Below are 12901 nucleotides of genomic sequence, written 5' to 3'. Positions count from 1 at the left end.
GCTAGATCCTTCATATTCTACCTGGGCGTTTGGAACCTCCTGTGGGGTCACAAGCTATTTTAAGGTAGACATGATAAGAAGATTTTATATATAAATATACAGTATTACATACAGTATGTGCAGTGTTAACAGTATGAGTTACTATCAGGTGAAAAGACCAGTGCAGTATTATATACAGTATATGCGAGGCTAGCAGCAGGAGTTACGATGAGATAAAAGGGAAGCATTAAAAGTCATTCTGTGTCATATCAACACTGACAGACTGTGAACAAAAGAAATTATGTCATTAAAATCTAGCGGTGTCAGTCCAGCGATTGGTGAAGAAACCAGCTGCTTCAGGGATGCAGGGACACTGCCCTTTAGAAATAAAGTTTAACTTGAACTTGACAGACGTTGCACTGAATCTGCAGACTTTAGCAGAGTAAAGAGAAGCTTAGTGGGTAGCTTAGGGTCTGTTGACAAGGCTGGCATAAACCAGGCTGCCAGAAGCATCGGCATTCACATTTGTTCTGAAACTGACACGGTTGTATCTGTGGCGCTCCATCGTACTGTATATTTTAAAGACTAATAGTAATGACGCTCCTTCAGTTTCTTCTGACTTCAACAACTGGGAAGCTTTCACAGTGTTTCATCAGTAACTCTGTTCCTCTTTAATACGCTGGTTTTTGCCTCTCCGTTTCCTTTTATCTGTCTGTCACCTGAAGGCATCTTCAGAATAATTTATTTGACCCCAATAGTGAAGTGACTCAAAGACCTTTCTCTTCGTTTTTCATTTTTGTTTCTTTTTAGGTGAATGCCGTCATGCCATTTGGGTGCCTTGCCCTGCGAGATGGGCGAACGTATGACACCATATCTGATGTCACAGACAAGTATGAGTTCGGACAAGTCCTGCGAGCGTGAGTGCTATAAAGCTTTATGCACGGATTTCTTTTCCCTCCTCTCCATTGTAAACATTTCACAGGCACAAGGTTTTCATTCACCTCATGAGTTATTTTCTGAACTGGACAGTTCTCACCACAGCTTTGGTTTGGCATATTAGAAGGTTTCACTGCAGGAATGACAGAAGGTAACAGCGCGATGCTGGTGTGTAACAGACAAATGTGACAAATTTGTCCGGTTTAGCCAATTGTCTCAATATTTTTGATTGTAAAAGTTCAGGAAACACATTGTTCGAAGGCTATTGTTTATTCACTGGATCTATTATTTATTCAAAAAATATTTAGACATATTGCGTAAAACCTCTGAAAATCAGTTTGCTGCTCAACTGGCTGAAAACGAACCATTTTCTTCTGCGCACCCCTTCGAGAAACACGAACTCACACACACACAGGCAGGCATGCAAACCATGCACACAAATACCAATCAGTGTAAAAGGCCATATGGCAACATCAGCATCTGGCCTCAGAGATTTCTGCTCATCTTTTATATAACACACACACGCGTGCATGTACACACACACAAACTTAAAAACACATTAAGTCAGAATTAAGTGCAAAGCTTTTGCTGTAGGCCTGTACATGTGCTTCTTAAAATTGTGTTTATCGCTTTTTCTTTTTCATTCTCATTGTGAAACATTGCAGTTTAATTTTCCATCACGAAGCTTCCCTGAATCCATTTGGGTGAAGTACTGAATGCCCCAAAGGCTCAAAACCTAATGCCGCCCAGCTGATGGGAGCTGTAAGACCCATTTCAACCCTTCTATCCAAAGCTTCACCTAATTAAATTATTTCACTGAGTTTCTCCAAAGCAGCCAGTGTACTCTTTGTGCCCCTAATTTGAATATTATTCTGTCTCTCCTGGACCGCGCTCTCATACAAAAAATATCAGAAACTTTCATCCTTCTTCCAGCATTTACTCTTTCTGCTGTTCTCAGTCTGTCTGTCTTTCTGTCCATTTCTTTTTCTTATCGCGTAGGAAGGAGTTCTGCGAGCTGTGCCTGGCAAAGGACAGACAAACAGACAAGGTGTTTGTCTGCAAGAAATTCCTCAAGAAAGATGGCAGGAAAGTCCGCAAGGCTGCCAAGAACGAAATCATGATTCTGAAACTGTACGCAATCAGTTTGTGAACAGATGGATGTATGATTGAGCAATGGAGAAAGGCGGAGAGGAGGAGAAGGAGAGAATGTTTGGATATACTAATTTTCAAGTGAAATGAATTGTGCAATAATTCTTGTTGATATTGTAAGCTGAGATGTGAATTGTGCTTTTTGCTTTATTTAGTCACCTGACAGACTCCTTAGCACCTTACGTTTGCACGTAGCGTCCTACAGCCTGTGACTTCTTTTGCCTCTTCCAGGGTAATCCATCCAAACATCCTTCAGCTGATAGATACGTTTGAGACTCGGAAGGAATATTTCATCATCCAGGAGCTGTGAGCATTTCTTTGAACTTTTCCACCGATTGTCTTTCTCGCGTTAACATCATTGTCAGTATCTGTTTGAGTGTCGTTTTTGTGCATGTGCCGTAACACAAATCCAGCAGCTCGAGGGTAGGAGTTGAGTCTATCCTCTTATTACTGTGTGCTCTGTTGTTCCCCTCAGACACAGGGGAAGGTGTTAGATTTGATGAGATATTTGCTCTTAGTAACACTCAACATTACTCAGTGCTCCTGAAGCACTGCTCTGCTACAAGAGAGTCTCTGTGGAGAGCTTGGGATCGATACACTAGAACTCACCTAATCCACATCACTTGTGACTTGCGCATTTTGATATTTGCAGCTTTATTTGAAAGCAATAATAATGACTGGAGCAGAGTGGACACATTATTTATGCCGTGTTACTGAAACAGAGAAAGACAAACTGCACTTGCAGTCATTTGTGTGTACATCGGGCTATTTATGTGTAGCTCACACATTAGCCCAGGCACCAGACCTCCTGCTGGAAGCATTACATGATAATCATTGTCATCGTTCATCTCAAAATGTAACTAAGTATGTTAGAGTAATGACCAGAGATGGGCAGTAACGCGTTACAAGTAACGTGTTACTGTAATCTGTAAACCTCCGCCTACCCCACTCCTGCTTTACAGGTGAAAATAGAGCAACAGGACCGCTGAGTCTTTGACTTTATTTATTTTCTGCTGTGTTTTACTTGCATCTATTTGAAAGACTGAGTGTAAACACAAAAAATATTTTATTTTATGTGCTGGAATGTGCAGAAAATAGGTTTAAATGTTAAACTAATTTCTTCCAGTCAGAGAATGTTGCATATAATTACATTTTTGCTTGATGCATAAAGTTAAAAGATTAAAACTAATAAAACAAGTTTAAAAAAAAGAGACTTTTCCATTTGATTACATTTTGTATGATGGATTATGTAGAAAAAGTAGAATTGGGCTGAAAGATCTATCGCTTTATCACCTCTTCAGGTTGTAAATCGTGTTTTTAAAAAGTAACTAAGTAACTAAGTAATTAATTACTTTTGAAAATAAGTAATCAGTAAAGTAACGGGATTACTTTTTTGGGAAAGTAATCAGTAATTAGTTACTGATTACTTTTTTCAAGCAACTTGACCAACACTGGTAATGACTAATAGTATCGTTCTTAATTGCTCAGCAGTGCTGGCTCCAGCCTAGCAGAGAAGGTTGTTTATCCTTCGGAAATAAAAGGAAACTGTGCTGCAAAAAGACTGAAAGTGGTTTACAGTGTTTCAAAATAGCCTTTTACATGTCATGGGATTTTTAGTAATACGTGTACTTGTGCCTGTGTGCACGCATGTGTGTGTGTGTGTGTGTGTGTGTGTGTGTGTGTGTGTGTGTGTGTGTGTGTGTGTGTGTGTGTGCGACTGCACGCAGTGCCACAGGAGGAGATGTTTTTGACTGGATTCTGGACCAAGGGAACTACACAGAGAGAGACGCTTCCAATGTCATCAGACAAGTCCTGGAGGCTGTGGCATACTTACACTCCCTCAACATAGTTCACAGGAACCTGAAGGTACATGCTGACTGCCTTTCTGTGTCTTATGGCGTGTGTGTGTGTGTGTGTGTGTGTGTGTGTGTGTGTGTGTGTGTGTGTGTGTGTGTGTGTGTGTGTGTGTGTAGTGAGTGCCACTACCATAAAAAGATAAAAATAGATTAGTGACTAACTAACTTTGTCGAGTGAGCGCCGTCACACTCCAGAAAGCAATATTAAGTATTTAGTCAGCACAAAATCTTTGGAGACACATAAAAGCATACTTCTGCCATCCCGGTAATGACTGAACGTTTGATAACATTGTTACCACGGGAGTAAACACTGTCTTTATGGCTTGAAACAATCTCTAGTGACAGACACGCATGCAGAGAGATTCATATCTTTAGCGGACATCATCAAACCATTAGGAATGAGCTACAACATCTCGTGGGCTTCAGACTCCCTCTACTGGTAAAAGATGAAATTTTATTTTGCTTAAACCTAGGGGCAGAAATCAGATTATAAACCAATCAAACCAAATCAAAATCGAATAAAAGTGAAATTGAAATAAATGCAGGACTAGAAATGACTTCTTACAGGGAAACCAATACTTGTGTTAGTGTGTTTGGGTTTGGCTTCGTCGTGGTCCAGAAACAACATGATAATTTGTTGCACATATTCCAGCTACATTGCTAAATCTGCTGGTTCATTACATCTTAATTTTGCTTGTCTTGCTAACAGGTTGACTTATCAGTGTTATTGTTCTGACTTAAGCATGCCTGATGTGAAAAAAACTAAATTGCCTCTTAATCTGGCCTAATCCCTCTATTGTGATCATAACACAAACATTCAGGTGAATAGAGCAGCGTTGCTGTGAACTTTTCTTTTATCTAAGGTTCTAGAGAAAGTCTTTTCATCTTAGTGAATATCTTTGTGATGACTGCTCACTGCTAGTGCTGTTAGCTACATTTGGCAGAGTCAACTACTTTATTTTGCTGGACCATCTTGAAACCTAGATTGGGATTAAGGGATCGTCTTTACATTGTTTTCATTCTTACTTATTTAACAAAATCTTCTCTGTGGCCAAAGCTAATACTTGATCCTGTGCAGACCATTTGAATTAGTGTCCCTCGTGGCTCAGTACTAGGACCACTTTTGTCTTCTATATGCATGCTGCCTCTGAGACAGATCCCTCACAGCCACATGCCCCATCACAGCTATTTAGATCACACACAGTTATTTGTCTCTTTGCAATCAAAGGTCTACACACCTCTATAAGTGACATCAAATGATGATTACTCTTGTACTGATGATTTGCACTGGAAGGCTGTCAGTTTTGCCTCGATTAGCCCACTAATGACTTTTAAGTAAATGGCCTTGAGCTATATGATATCAAGGACTTATTAACCCCTTGTGTGTTATTATTACCTTACTGGAACTGTTTTCGACATATCAGGATAACATTTAATGCTACAGTTCCTACAAAATAGAAGTTAAGTCGATTAAAATCATCACCTTTTGGATTGTTAAGAATTTTCACCACTGTTTTGTCTGAAGGTCTTTTAGTTGTGAGATGTTTGAGGGCTCTCTTGCATGCACTGGATGTTTCACATCCCTCCCATCTGAATAGATTTTTCTCCTGAAAAGCTTTCTTTGGTCTACACAAACACACTGCTCCTAAAGGCATCTATCTTCACTGGCAAACTAGTTTTGCTCCAGTACTCATTTTCGACAGGAGAGATTTGTTTCCTGAGCTGCTGATTACATACAAGAGTTACCTGCAGTCATAGTTTCTTGCACGCATGAAGTTTTGTAGTCTCACCTCTTTGAACTTGAATATACTGGAGTTTATGCAGCTGTTAAATTATTTGGAGATCCATTTTCGCAGAAATGTGTAAGCCAACAGTTTTCATGAGACTCACTAAATTTATGACCTCTTTGTGCAAAAAGTACATAAATGTACATTTACCATCGTTCATTGTAAGTTATTGTTCCTGTTAAGTCCAATAGTACAGAGCATAAAGACTGACAGTTCTTTGGATTTGTACAAGAGTTGTTTTGGCAAATTTGATGGACATTCACTTGGTCCTGATCTGTTAAAATACCCACCATCAGATATTTAAACCAGTGGCCCGTTTCTTTGACTCCATGGTGTCATTTAGTACGTGTGAAATTGTGTAGGAATGCTATTTCGTTTCTCATTCTCTGTAGCTGGAAAACCTGATGTACTACACAGAAAACAACCATAACAAAGTAGTTTTGCGAGATTTCTACCTGTCCAGATTTGAGAACGGACCAATCACGGAGCCGTGTGGAACACCGGAATACCTGGGTAAGTAACTCCAGACATCACTTTACAGTGTGTGGCTTTGTTTTGGAACCAAATTTTCTTTTCAGTTTTTCTCCATCTATTATCCTGTTTTGTTTTTTCCCATCTTTGTTTTCTTCTGTTGTGTAAATGTGACTGAGGACTTGTTTTTTTTTTTTTTTTCTCGCCTGTCCCATTTGGTTCTTTAGCCATCAGAATTGTTGTCTGAAGACCAACAAGGATACCCAATGGATTTACTTTGCCAAATGGATCATCGTGGCATTGCCGTATTGGTCCATTTGGTCGATCTTTGTTTTTATTATTTATTATATTTTATTTTCAGATGTTACAGACGGGACAGACATGAGTGAGAGATAGGAAAGGGAGAAAGAAAGAGGAAGGAAAGGAAAAACAGAAGGGGAGAGGGACAGTGAGAAAGGGGGGGAGAAAAAAAATAAAAATCTCCTGGATCACCTGTTGAGAGAAGAATAGAAAACAAGCAAAAAAAGACAAAAAAAAAAAAAGAAACAAAGCAACATACTAAACACAACACCATCGCATTAATCTAGCTAAGTGTAAACAGCAGTAAATACTAAATATTCAATGTTGTTGTGCAGCACGCAGGACAGATGTGCTTCGAAGTAGCAGCCAAGAAAGGTGTAATTTGGGTCTACGAGCAGTGAACACCCGTGTGCATACCTGTGTGGATCAGCGCGCTTGTATTCCAAAGGTTTCTCCATGTAACGATCTGCTAGGGAGTGTGGGGGGGCCACAGCCCCGTCCTCCAGGGTATGAAGCAGGTATGGAGGAGATCAAAACTCCAGACATCCAGAGGCCCCCAGAACACAAGAAACCATGGAAGACCAACAGAGGGGCAGCCGCGCCACTGTCCCAGTAAGAGCTGAGGAGAGTCCCAGATGAGGGCTCACTCAGCAGCCGCGGAGCAGAAGCCAGGGGGAGTTGCAGTGACGCGCCCGTGAGCTCCGCCGGCCGCCAGCTGTGCCTGAGTGACCGAGCCCCAGGCCGAGAGGCCGGGGGCACCCCACCCCCGAAGGGGCCCAAGCGAGCCCCAGGCTCCAGGCCCCGATAAGCGGCCGCCAAGGAGTGAGCCGGTGTGTACCTGGACGCCCACCCCCAGGTGACTGAGGACTTGTGCTACTGAGCATTCAGAGTTCAACCCCAACAACCAGCCAGTACACCGACAGAAAACATAAGCAGAACTGCAAACAATCAAACTCTTCTATTCATCTCATTTCATGTGCGCTGTCTCTCCTCTCTGTGTCACTGAGATTTATGTGAGGGCAACTTGAAGTACACGACTGGGCCTTGGTCTGATTCTCTCACCGAAATGCCAGGACAGTTATTCATGATGCTGAACTGAGTAATTACACTAATAAATAAGGGAAGCGAATAGTGGCCCTGGTGGGGAAATGATGCAAACAAATAAAAAGAGGGAATTAAAACTGGAGATAGCCTTCGGAGGTAAGTTGCCCGTGCAGCTTAGAGGCATAAATATGGTGTGAAGGCTTGTAAATAAAATCCTCGGACATTTCTCTGCCTCTTACACACATTCTGTATCTGCTTCATTCATTGCTGTTTCTCAGCTCCTGAAGTGGTGGCTCGTCACCGATATGGCCGTCCTGTGGACTGCTGGGCTGTGGGTGTCATCATGTTCATACTGTGAGTCTCACTGCTAGTTACAAACACTGTGATGTAACACTCACTAGGCTTTAACAGGATTACTTTGTTTGATACATATATATATATATATATATATATATATATATGTATATATATATATATATATATATATATATATATATATATATATATATATATATATATATACATATATATAAGGTCTGTCCATGGGATAGTTACACTTCTTCTGTCTCTTTCTGTGTTTTTTTGGTTGGTTTTTTGTTTTTTTGCAGCTTGTCGGGTAACCCTCCCTTTTACGATGAAACCGAGGAAGAAAACACCGATCTGCATAATCGCATCATTTTCTGCCGGATTGTTGCTGGGGATTTTGAGTTTGATTCTCCTTACTGGGATGACATTTCACCTGCAGGTATACAACTCCACCACATGGTGGCAGTGGATACTTCACTTTCTTTCTTAATACGACAGTTTATCAGTAAACTTCATTTAGAGCATCAGTAGGTAAAACATTTTGTGGCACTTTTTTATCAAAATTGCCATGGTCATGAAATATTTTGCAGAGCAAAACTGAAAACAGCACAGAATGTTTTAACGTTTTCACTTTTTAAAGACTGCATATATGATTTCTTAAGATGCCTCGTTTGCCTTTTCATTGCTCTTTCAGCTAAGGAGCTTGTCTGTCGCCTGATGGAAGTGGACCAGATGTTGAGAATCACAGCGCAAGATGCGCTTTTCCATGAGTGGTAATCATGTGTACATGCTGACAATAGCAACAGGAATCTTGGCACACAGCTACATTTACTTGTATGTTGTGTCTCAGGATTGCAGGGAACGGTGCATCAGAAAAGAACCTGAAGGATGGCGTGTGTGCCCAGTTTGAAAAGAACTTTGCAAAGGCCAAATGGCGGGTATGTATTCACTCCTGCTCTGTAAATGTGAGATTAAATGAAGTTGGAAATAATAGCAGCAGAGGCATATTGGAGGAGAAACCAGGTGAAGACCAGGGTGTTAATGTGCTTTTAGCTCCTAACACAACTCAGCAGAGGTATGTTTAAAGTCTGTGAATGACATGGTGGAACTGATAAGGCGATCCAGGGATGAGACTGGTGAAGACAAAGAAGGAAAATGGTGGCAATGCTAACCTAACAGCTTAAGTAACAGCAACAATCCTCTTCTCTCTTTCTCCATGTGGTTCCCAGGAATTAAAGGTATTGTTTTTCATTCTGAAGGACAGTGGAAGGGCAGAGCATGGGGAGAAGCTCACATTTAGTCCAGAATGACTCGATAACACGTCTCTCTGATAGCCAAATATGCTTTTAAATTAAAAAGAGGTTTTTATCAGAAGCTATCTCTATAAAAATCAGTTTGGAAAAAAGGTTATATTAAATGTTAAACCCAAGTCAGCTTTGAGATGTATTGATCATGTCAGGGGCCGTTGAAACTCTTCCCAAGCTCTGTTCCTGCCCACTGTCACTCTGCCTGTCCCAGAAGAGATCCATCCACTCTGCCCCACTTTTGTCATTGGATTACACCCAGATGTTCAAAGTGGCCTGCTCTACTCCTTTCCTTCTCCTCATCTGCACTGGTTTATGAATCCAGATCTATAAATGTGAGATAAGCAGCAGAGAAGCAAGGTTTTTTTTTCTTCACTACGTTTGTAGTATTTAAATTAGTGTAGATAAGGAGAGGGTCAAATGGAAAGGACATAAGGGTTCTTAGCCACTGTGAACTTATGAACTGCCGTGATTTATACTGTAAGGCCCTCTGGCATTCCTCTTACGTGAATCCTGGCCCATTGTCCCATACTGTTGTTACATTTAAATCATTTTTGAAGCAATACAAAGAAATCTCAGTTAAGAGATATTGTTCTCAGTAGCATTTTTGTGTCCTAGTGGCTTTTCACTTCCAGAGAATTCAAGGGAATTCGTTTCCCTGGTTTATTAGCAGTTATTAAGCTCACACGTTCCCCCCTGACTCCTTCAGTGTTTGTAGAGCAGAAGGAATCAGATCGGTGTAACATTTATAAGAAGGGGATTTATACACATTTGCTTGATTACTTTTTCCAGTCAGCAAGCACTCAAGGAGTTTCTTGGGGAGGGTGAGACTTGAGATTGATTTAAACCAGGGCACAATATGTCATAGCCTTCTGGAAGTAAACAACCGGCACTAATCTTCCTTCATGTCACACAAATCATATCTCAGCTCTTAGTACGAAGTTGCAAAAATCATGGTGTGTTGACAGGCTTTTTTCTCAAATGCTTGTACTTGAAGCTTATTTTTTAAGCTTTTCCATAACTATGTTATCAAAGTATTTTTTTATTAGCAGGGGGGGAAGAGGAAGTATATTTTAACGAAAATGAAATGTACTGCAAATCTAATTCTTTACATCCTAACCATCCTTCTCTTGTTTTTCTTCTACTTCTGTCTGTTTCGCAGAAAGCAATCCGTGTCACCACCTTCATGCAACGCCTGAAGAATTCAGAAGCATTGATTGATAGCTCTGCTGAGGTTCAGGGCAGTGAGGAGGCAGGGGATGGTGAAGGGGGTGCTTCGCAGGGAACAAGTGATGAGGGAGAGAAAGGGATGAGTGATGGTGGGGTAACATCAAGTAGTGTGTCTTTAGAAGTTACTATTGAGAGTATGCCCTCTGGGATGGACCAGAGTAAAGAGACAGTTAAGGCTGGAGAAAAACAAGAGGAGGTAAAGATGCATATAGGCCCATCTGTAGGAACTTCGCCATCAGGTGTAGAGGACCTTTTCTGTCAACCAAATGCAGTCCCCAACTGTACCCAGGAACAGCCTGACAAGGTTGGTGCAAAGAAAGGCGCAGGTGACGGAACCAGGAAAATGGCTGCAAATTTGGGCCAAAATAAAGCTGTCCCAGAATTCAAACAGACGCCTGCGGTGAGCCCTGAGGCCTCAAAGCTATTAGACAGCACTTCGGGCATTAATCTTGACAAAAAACACATATCGTCCTCCCCCGACCCCAGCAGCAAACGTAAAATGGCTGCAACACTTCATGCACCTTCACACACAGCATCCGCTGCTGCATCAGCCTCACCGCTGAAGAGACCAGTCACACAAAGCGAGCAAAAGGATGAGACTGACGGAAGTTGGTGTCAGACACAAGTACCTGAAGCGGTGGCTGAGAAGTCTGTGGTGGCGCCAGTTACTCCAGCAGTGGGGCCAGGTACAGGGGTGGATGGAGGACTAGAAGTTAGGCTCAGGGGCAATGAGAGTCCAGTAGATAGGCAGGACACGAATGCCAGAAGAACAGATAGATACAGCGCTGAGTTTAGTATACCAAGAGCAGGTGCTACACCGGGACAGGCTTGCTATGCAGTTGGAAGCTCTGCTAGCTTGGGCCGTCATGCCACACCATACAATCCAGAGGTTGGGGCTATGGGGATGGCTGGGAGCTATGGGAGTCCATACAGTTCCCTGTATACGAGTGGAGGAGGTGTAGGGAGGTATGGAACTGGGCTACAGCACAGTGGGGGGACTTCAAGCGATTGGCAAATGGACAGTGTGATCGAGCAGATAGAAAAGCAAATGGCTGCTGTGCTGGAGAAGATCGAGGGAGACATGCCATCGCTCCTAGAGCAAATCAGTGACTGTCCTGCTGAGCAACCTCGAGCTCGGAGCACACACGCTTCTCCCGCCACCTCTCGTGCACGCCCCTCACAGCGGTCCACATCTGCAACCACCGGCACCCCACCACCACTTCCTACCTCTCCCAGACCTGTGCTGCCATCTCTTCCTCACATTAGCATTCCTCCTCCTGCCTATCCCCCACCATCTCCACCCACAGAAGCCTCACCCCAGGCGCTGGGAGAGCAGGAAGACAGAGATGGACAGGCGGCTCCTGCTCATTCCAGCCAGTCACCAAGACCTGGGATAGGCAGGGGACTATGAGGCAGGTGTGCATGATGCAATACACAAAGGGAAAAATACCTGGAACACTGTATTCATAGTTAAACTTAAGGATTTAATGACTGTCTCACCCAGAAGGACTGCCTAATTGTGCTCAAAAAGAGAAGTTATTACACTGTTGTTTGGTTTGGCTGCATATACCAGATGATCCTACCCCCCTCTGACATTCCAAACACTTTCGTCACTGGAGTCTAGAGGGATTAGAGTACAATATATCTCTGTACGACAGCTTCACAGATCAAGATCTTAAAAGTTGGTTATGCTAAATCCAGATTGTGTGCCTAAATGTTTACCACACAACCACCTCATATGGAAATCCAAGCACTCAACAAATTTGCAAATTATGAAGCTGCACAAATAAGAATGGCAAAATCCTCAACTAACAGTGAAAGAAAAGCTCTAAATAAAGTATTGTCCCCTAAAAACTGTAAATAAACAGAATCAAACTAGGTTCCTAAGTCATATTTTTCTTCCATGGTGTGAACTTCCTCATATCCAAAGTGACATTTACTTTTTTTCCTTTTTGCTCAAAGCAGATTGTCCCATGATTTTTTTTCAGTTACTATGTATTTATGTGGCTAGTTATTCTGTTGTGATGGTTGGTGTCACAAAGTTGTACAGAAATATGTGAAACTGATCTGATAAAGCCATTCCCCTGGTTGCAGGAAATTATAATTTGTTTTATTAAACGGTATATTTAAACTTAAACTGTCACTTAGACTTATGAGTTGTTCCACATCTGCCGGAGAGCTGGGGGAAATATACTGTATAAAGGCTTTGCAATAACACAGTAACACTTACATTTTCTCTCCTTTTTTCCCCAAACATTTCCAGATAGTTTGTTTTCATTTGCTCCAGTTTTGTCAGCACATTCATTTGGTACCGTTAACTGGACAGTCCTGCCTATTTTATCCTTTTCATCATAAAACTGTTCTGACTTTTGTTCTGCTATTGGGTGTATGTAATACCAGATTCTGTGCTTTTCTCCTGAACAAGTCTAGATCTCCACTATTCTGTCCCTATGTAAAATGTGCACTGTTTGCAAGTCTTTCAATAAAAGTAAGTCAGTAAATACATGCATATATATTGAGTTGTTTAAAATCATTTGAT

General features: G+C 41.7%; 1 protein-coding gene across 1 annotated transcript in view; it reads left to right on the top strand.

Annotated features, from left to right (window-relative positions):
* camkvl (CaM kinase-like vesicle-associated, like) overlaps positions 1–12873 on the top strand; it is a 42941-nt gene extending 30068 nt beyond the window's left edge. The window contains exons 2-11 of the mRNA XM_085259555.1: positions 790–896; positions 1915–2046; positions 2296–2370; positions 3792–3930; positions 6100–6220; positions 7801–7876; positions 8131–8267; positions 8523–8601; positions 8679–8766; positions 10295–12873. Of these exons, the coding sequence (XP_085115681.1) occupies positions 802–896; positions 1915–2046; positions 2296–2370; positions 3792–3930; positions 6100–6220; positions 7801–7876; positions 8131–8267; positions 8523–8601; positions 8679–8766; positions 10295–11773 (2421 nt within the window). The 5' untranslated portion in view covers positions 790–801 and the 3' untranslated portion in view covers positions 11774–12873. The remainder of the gene's footprint in view (positions 1–789; positions 897–1914; positions 2047–2295; positions 2371–3791; positions 3931–6099; positions 6221–7800; positions 7877–8130; positions 8268–8522; positions 8602–8678; positions 8767–10294) is intronic.
* Positions 12874–12901: the final 28 nt, after the last annotated feature.

Source organism: Mchenga conophoros, linkage group LG20 (assembly GCF_057382185.1).
Source record: "Mchenga conophoros isolate Kocher_MC1m ecotype Shallow Benthic linkage group LG20, M_conophoros_male_GT1.1, whole genome shotgun sequence".
NCBI lineage: Eukaryota > Metazoa > Chordata > Actinopteri > Cichliformes > Cichlidae > Mchenga > Mchenga conophoros.
The sequence above is the reverse complement of the archived record's forward strand: the minus strand, read 5'-3'. Positions and strand labels throughout refer to the sequence as shown.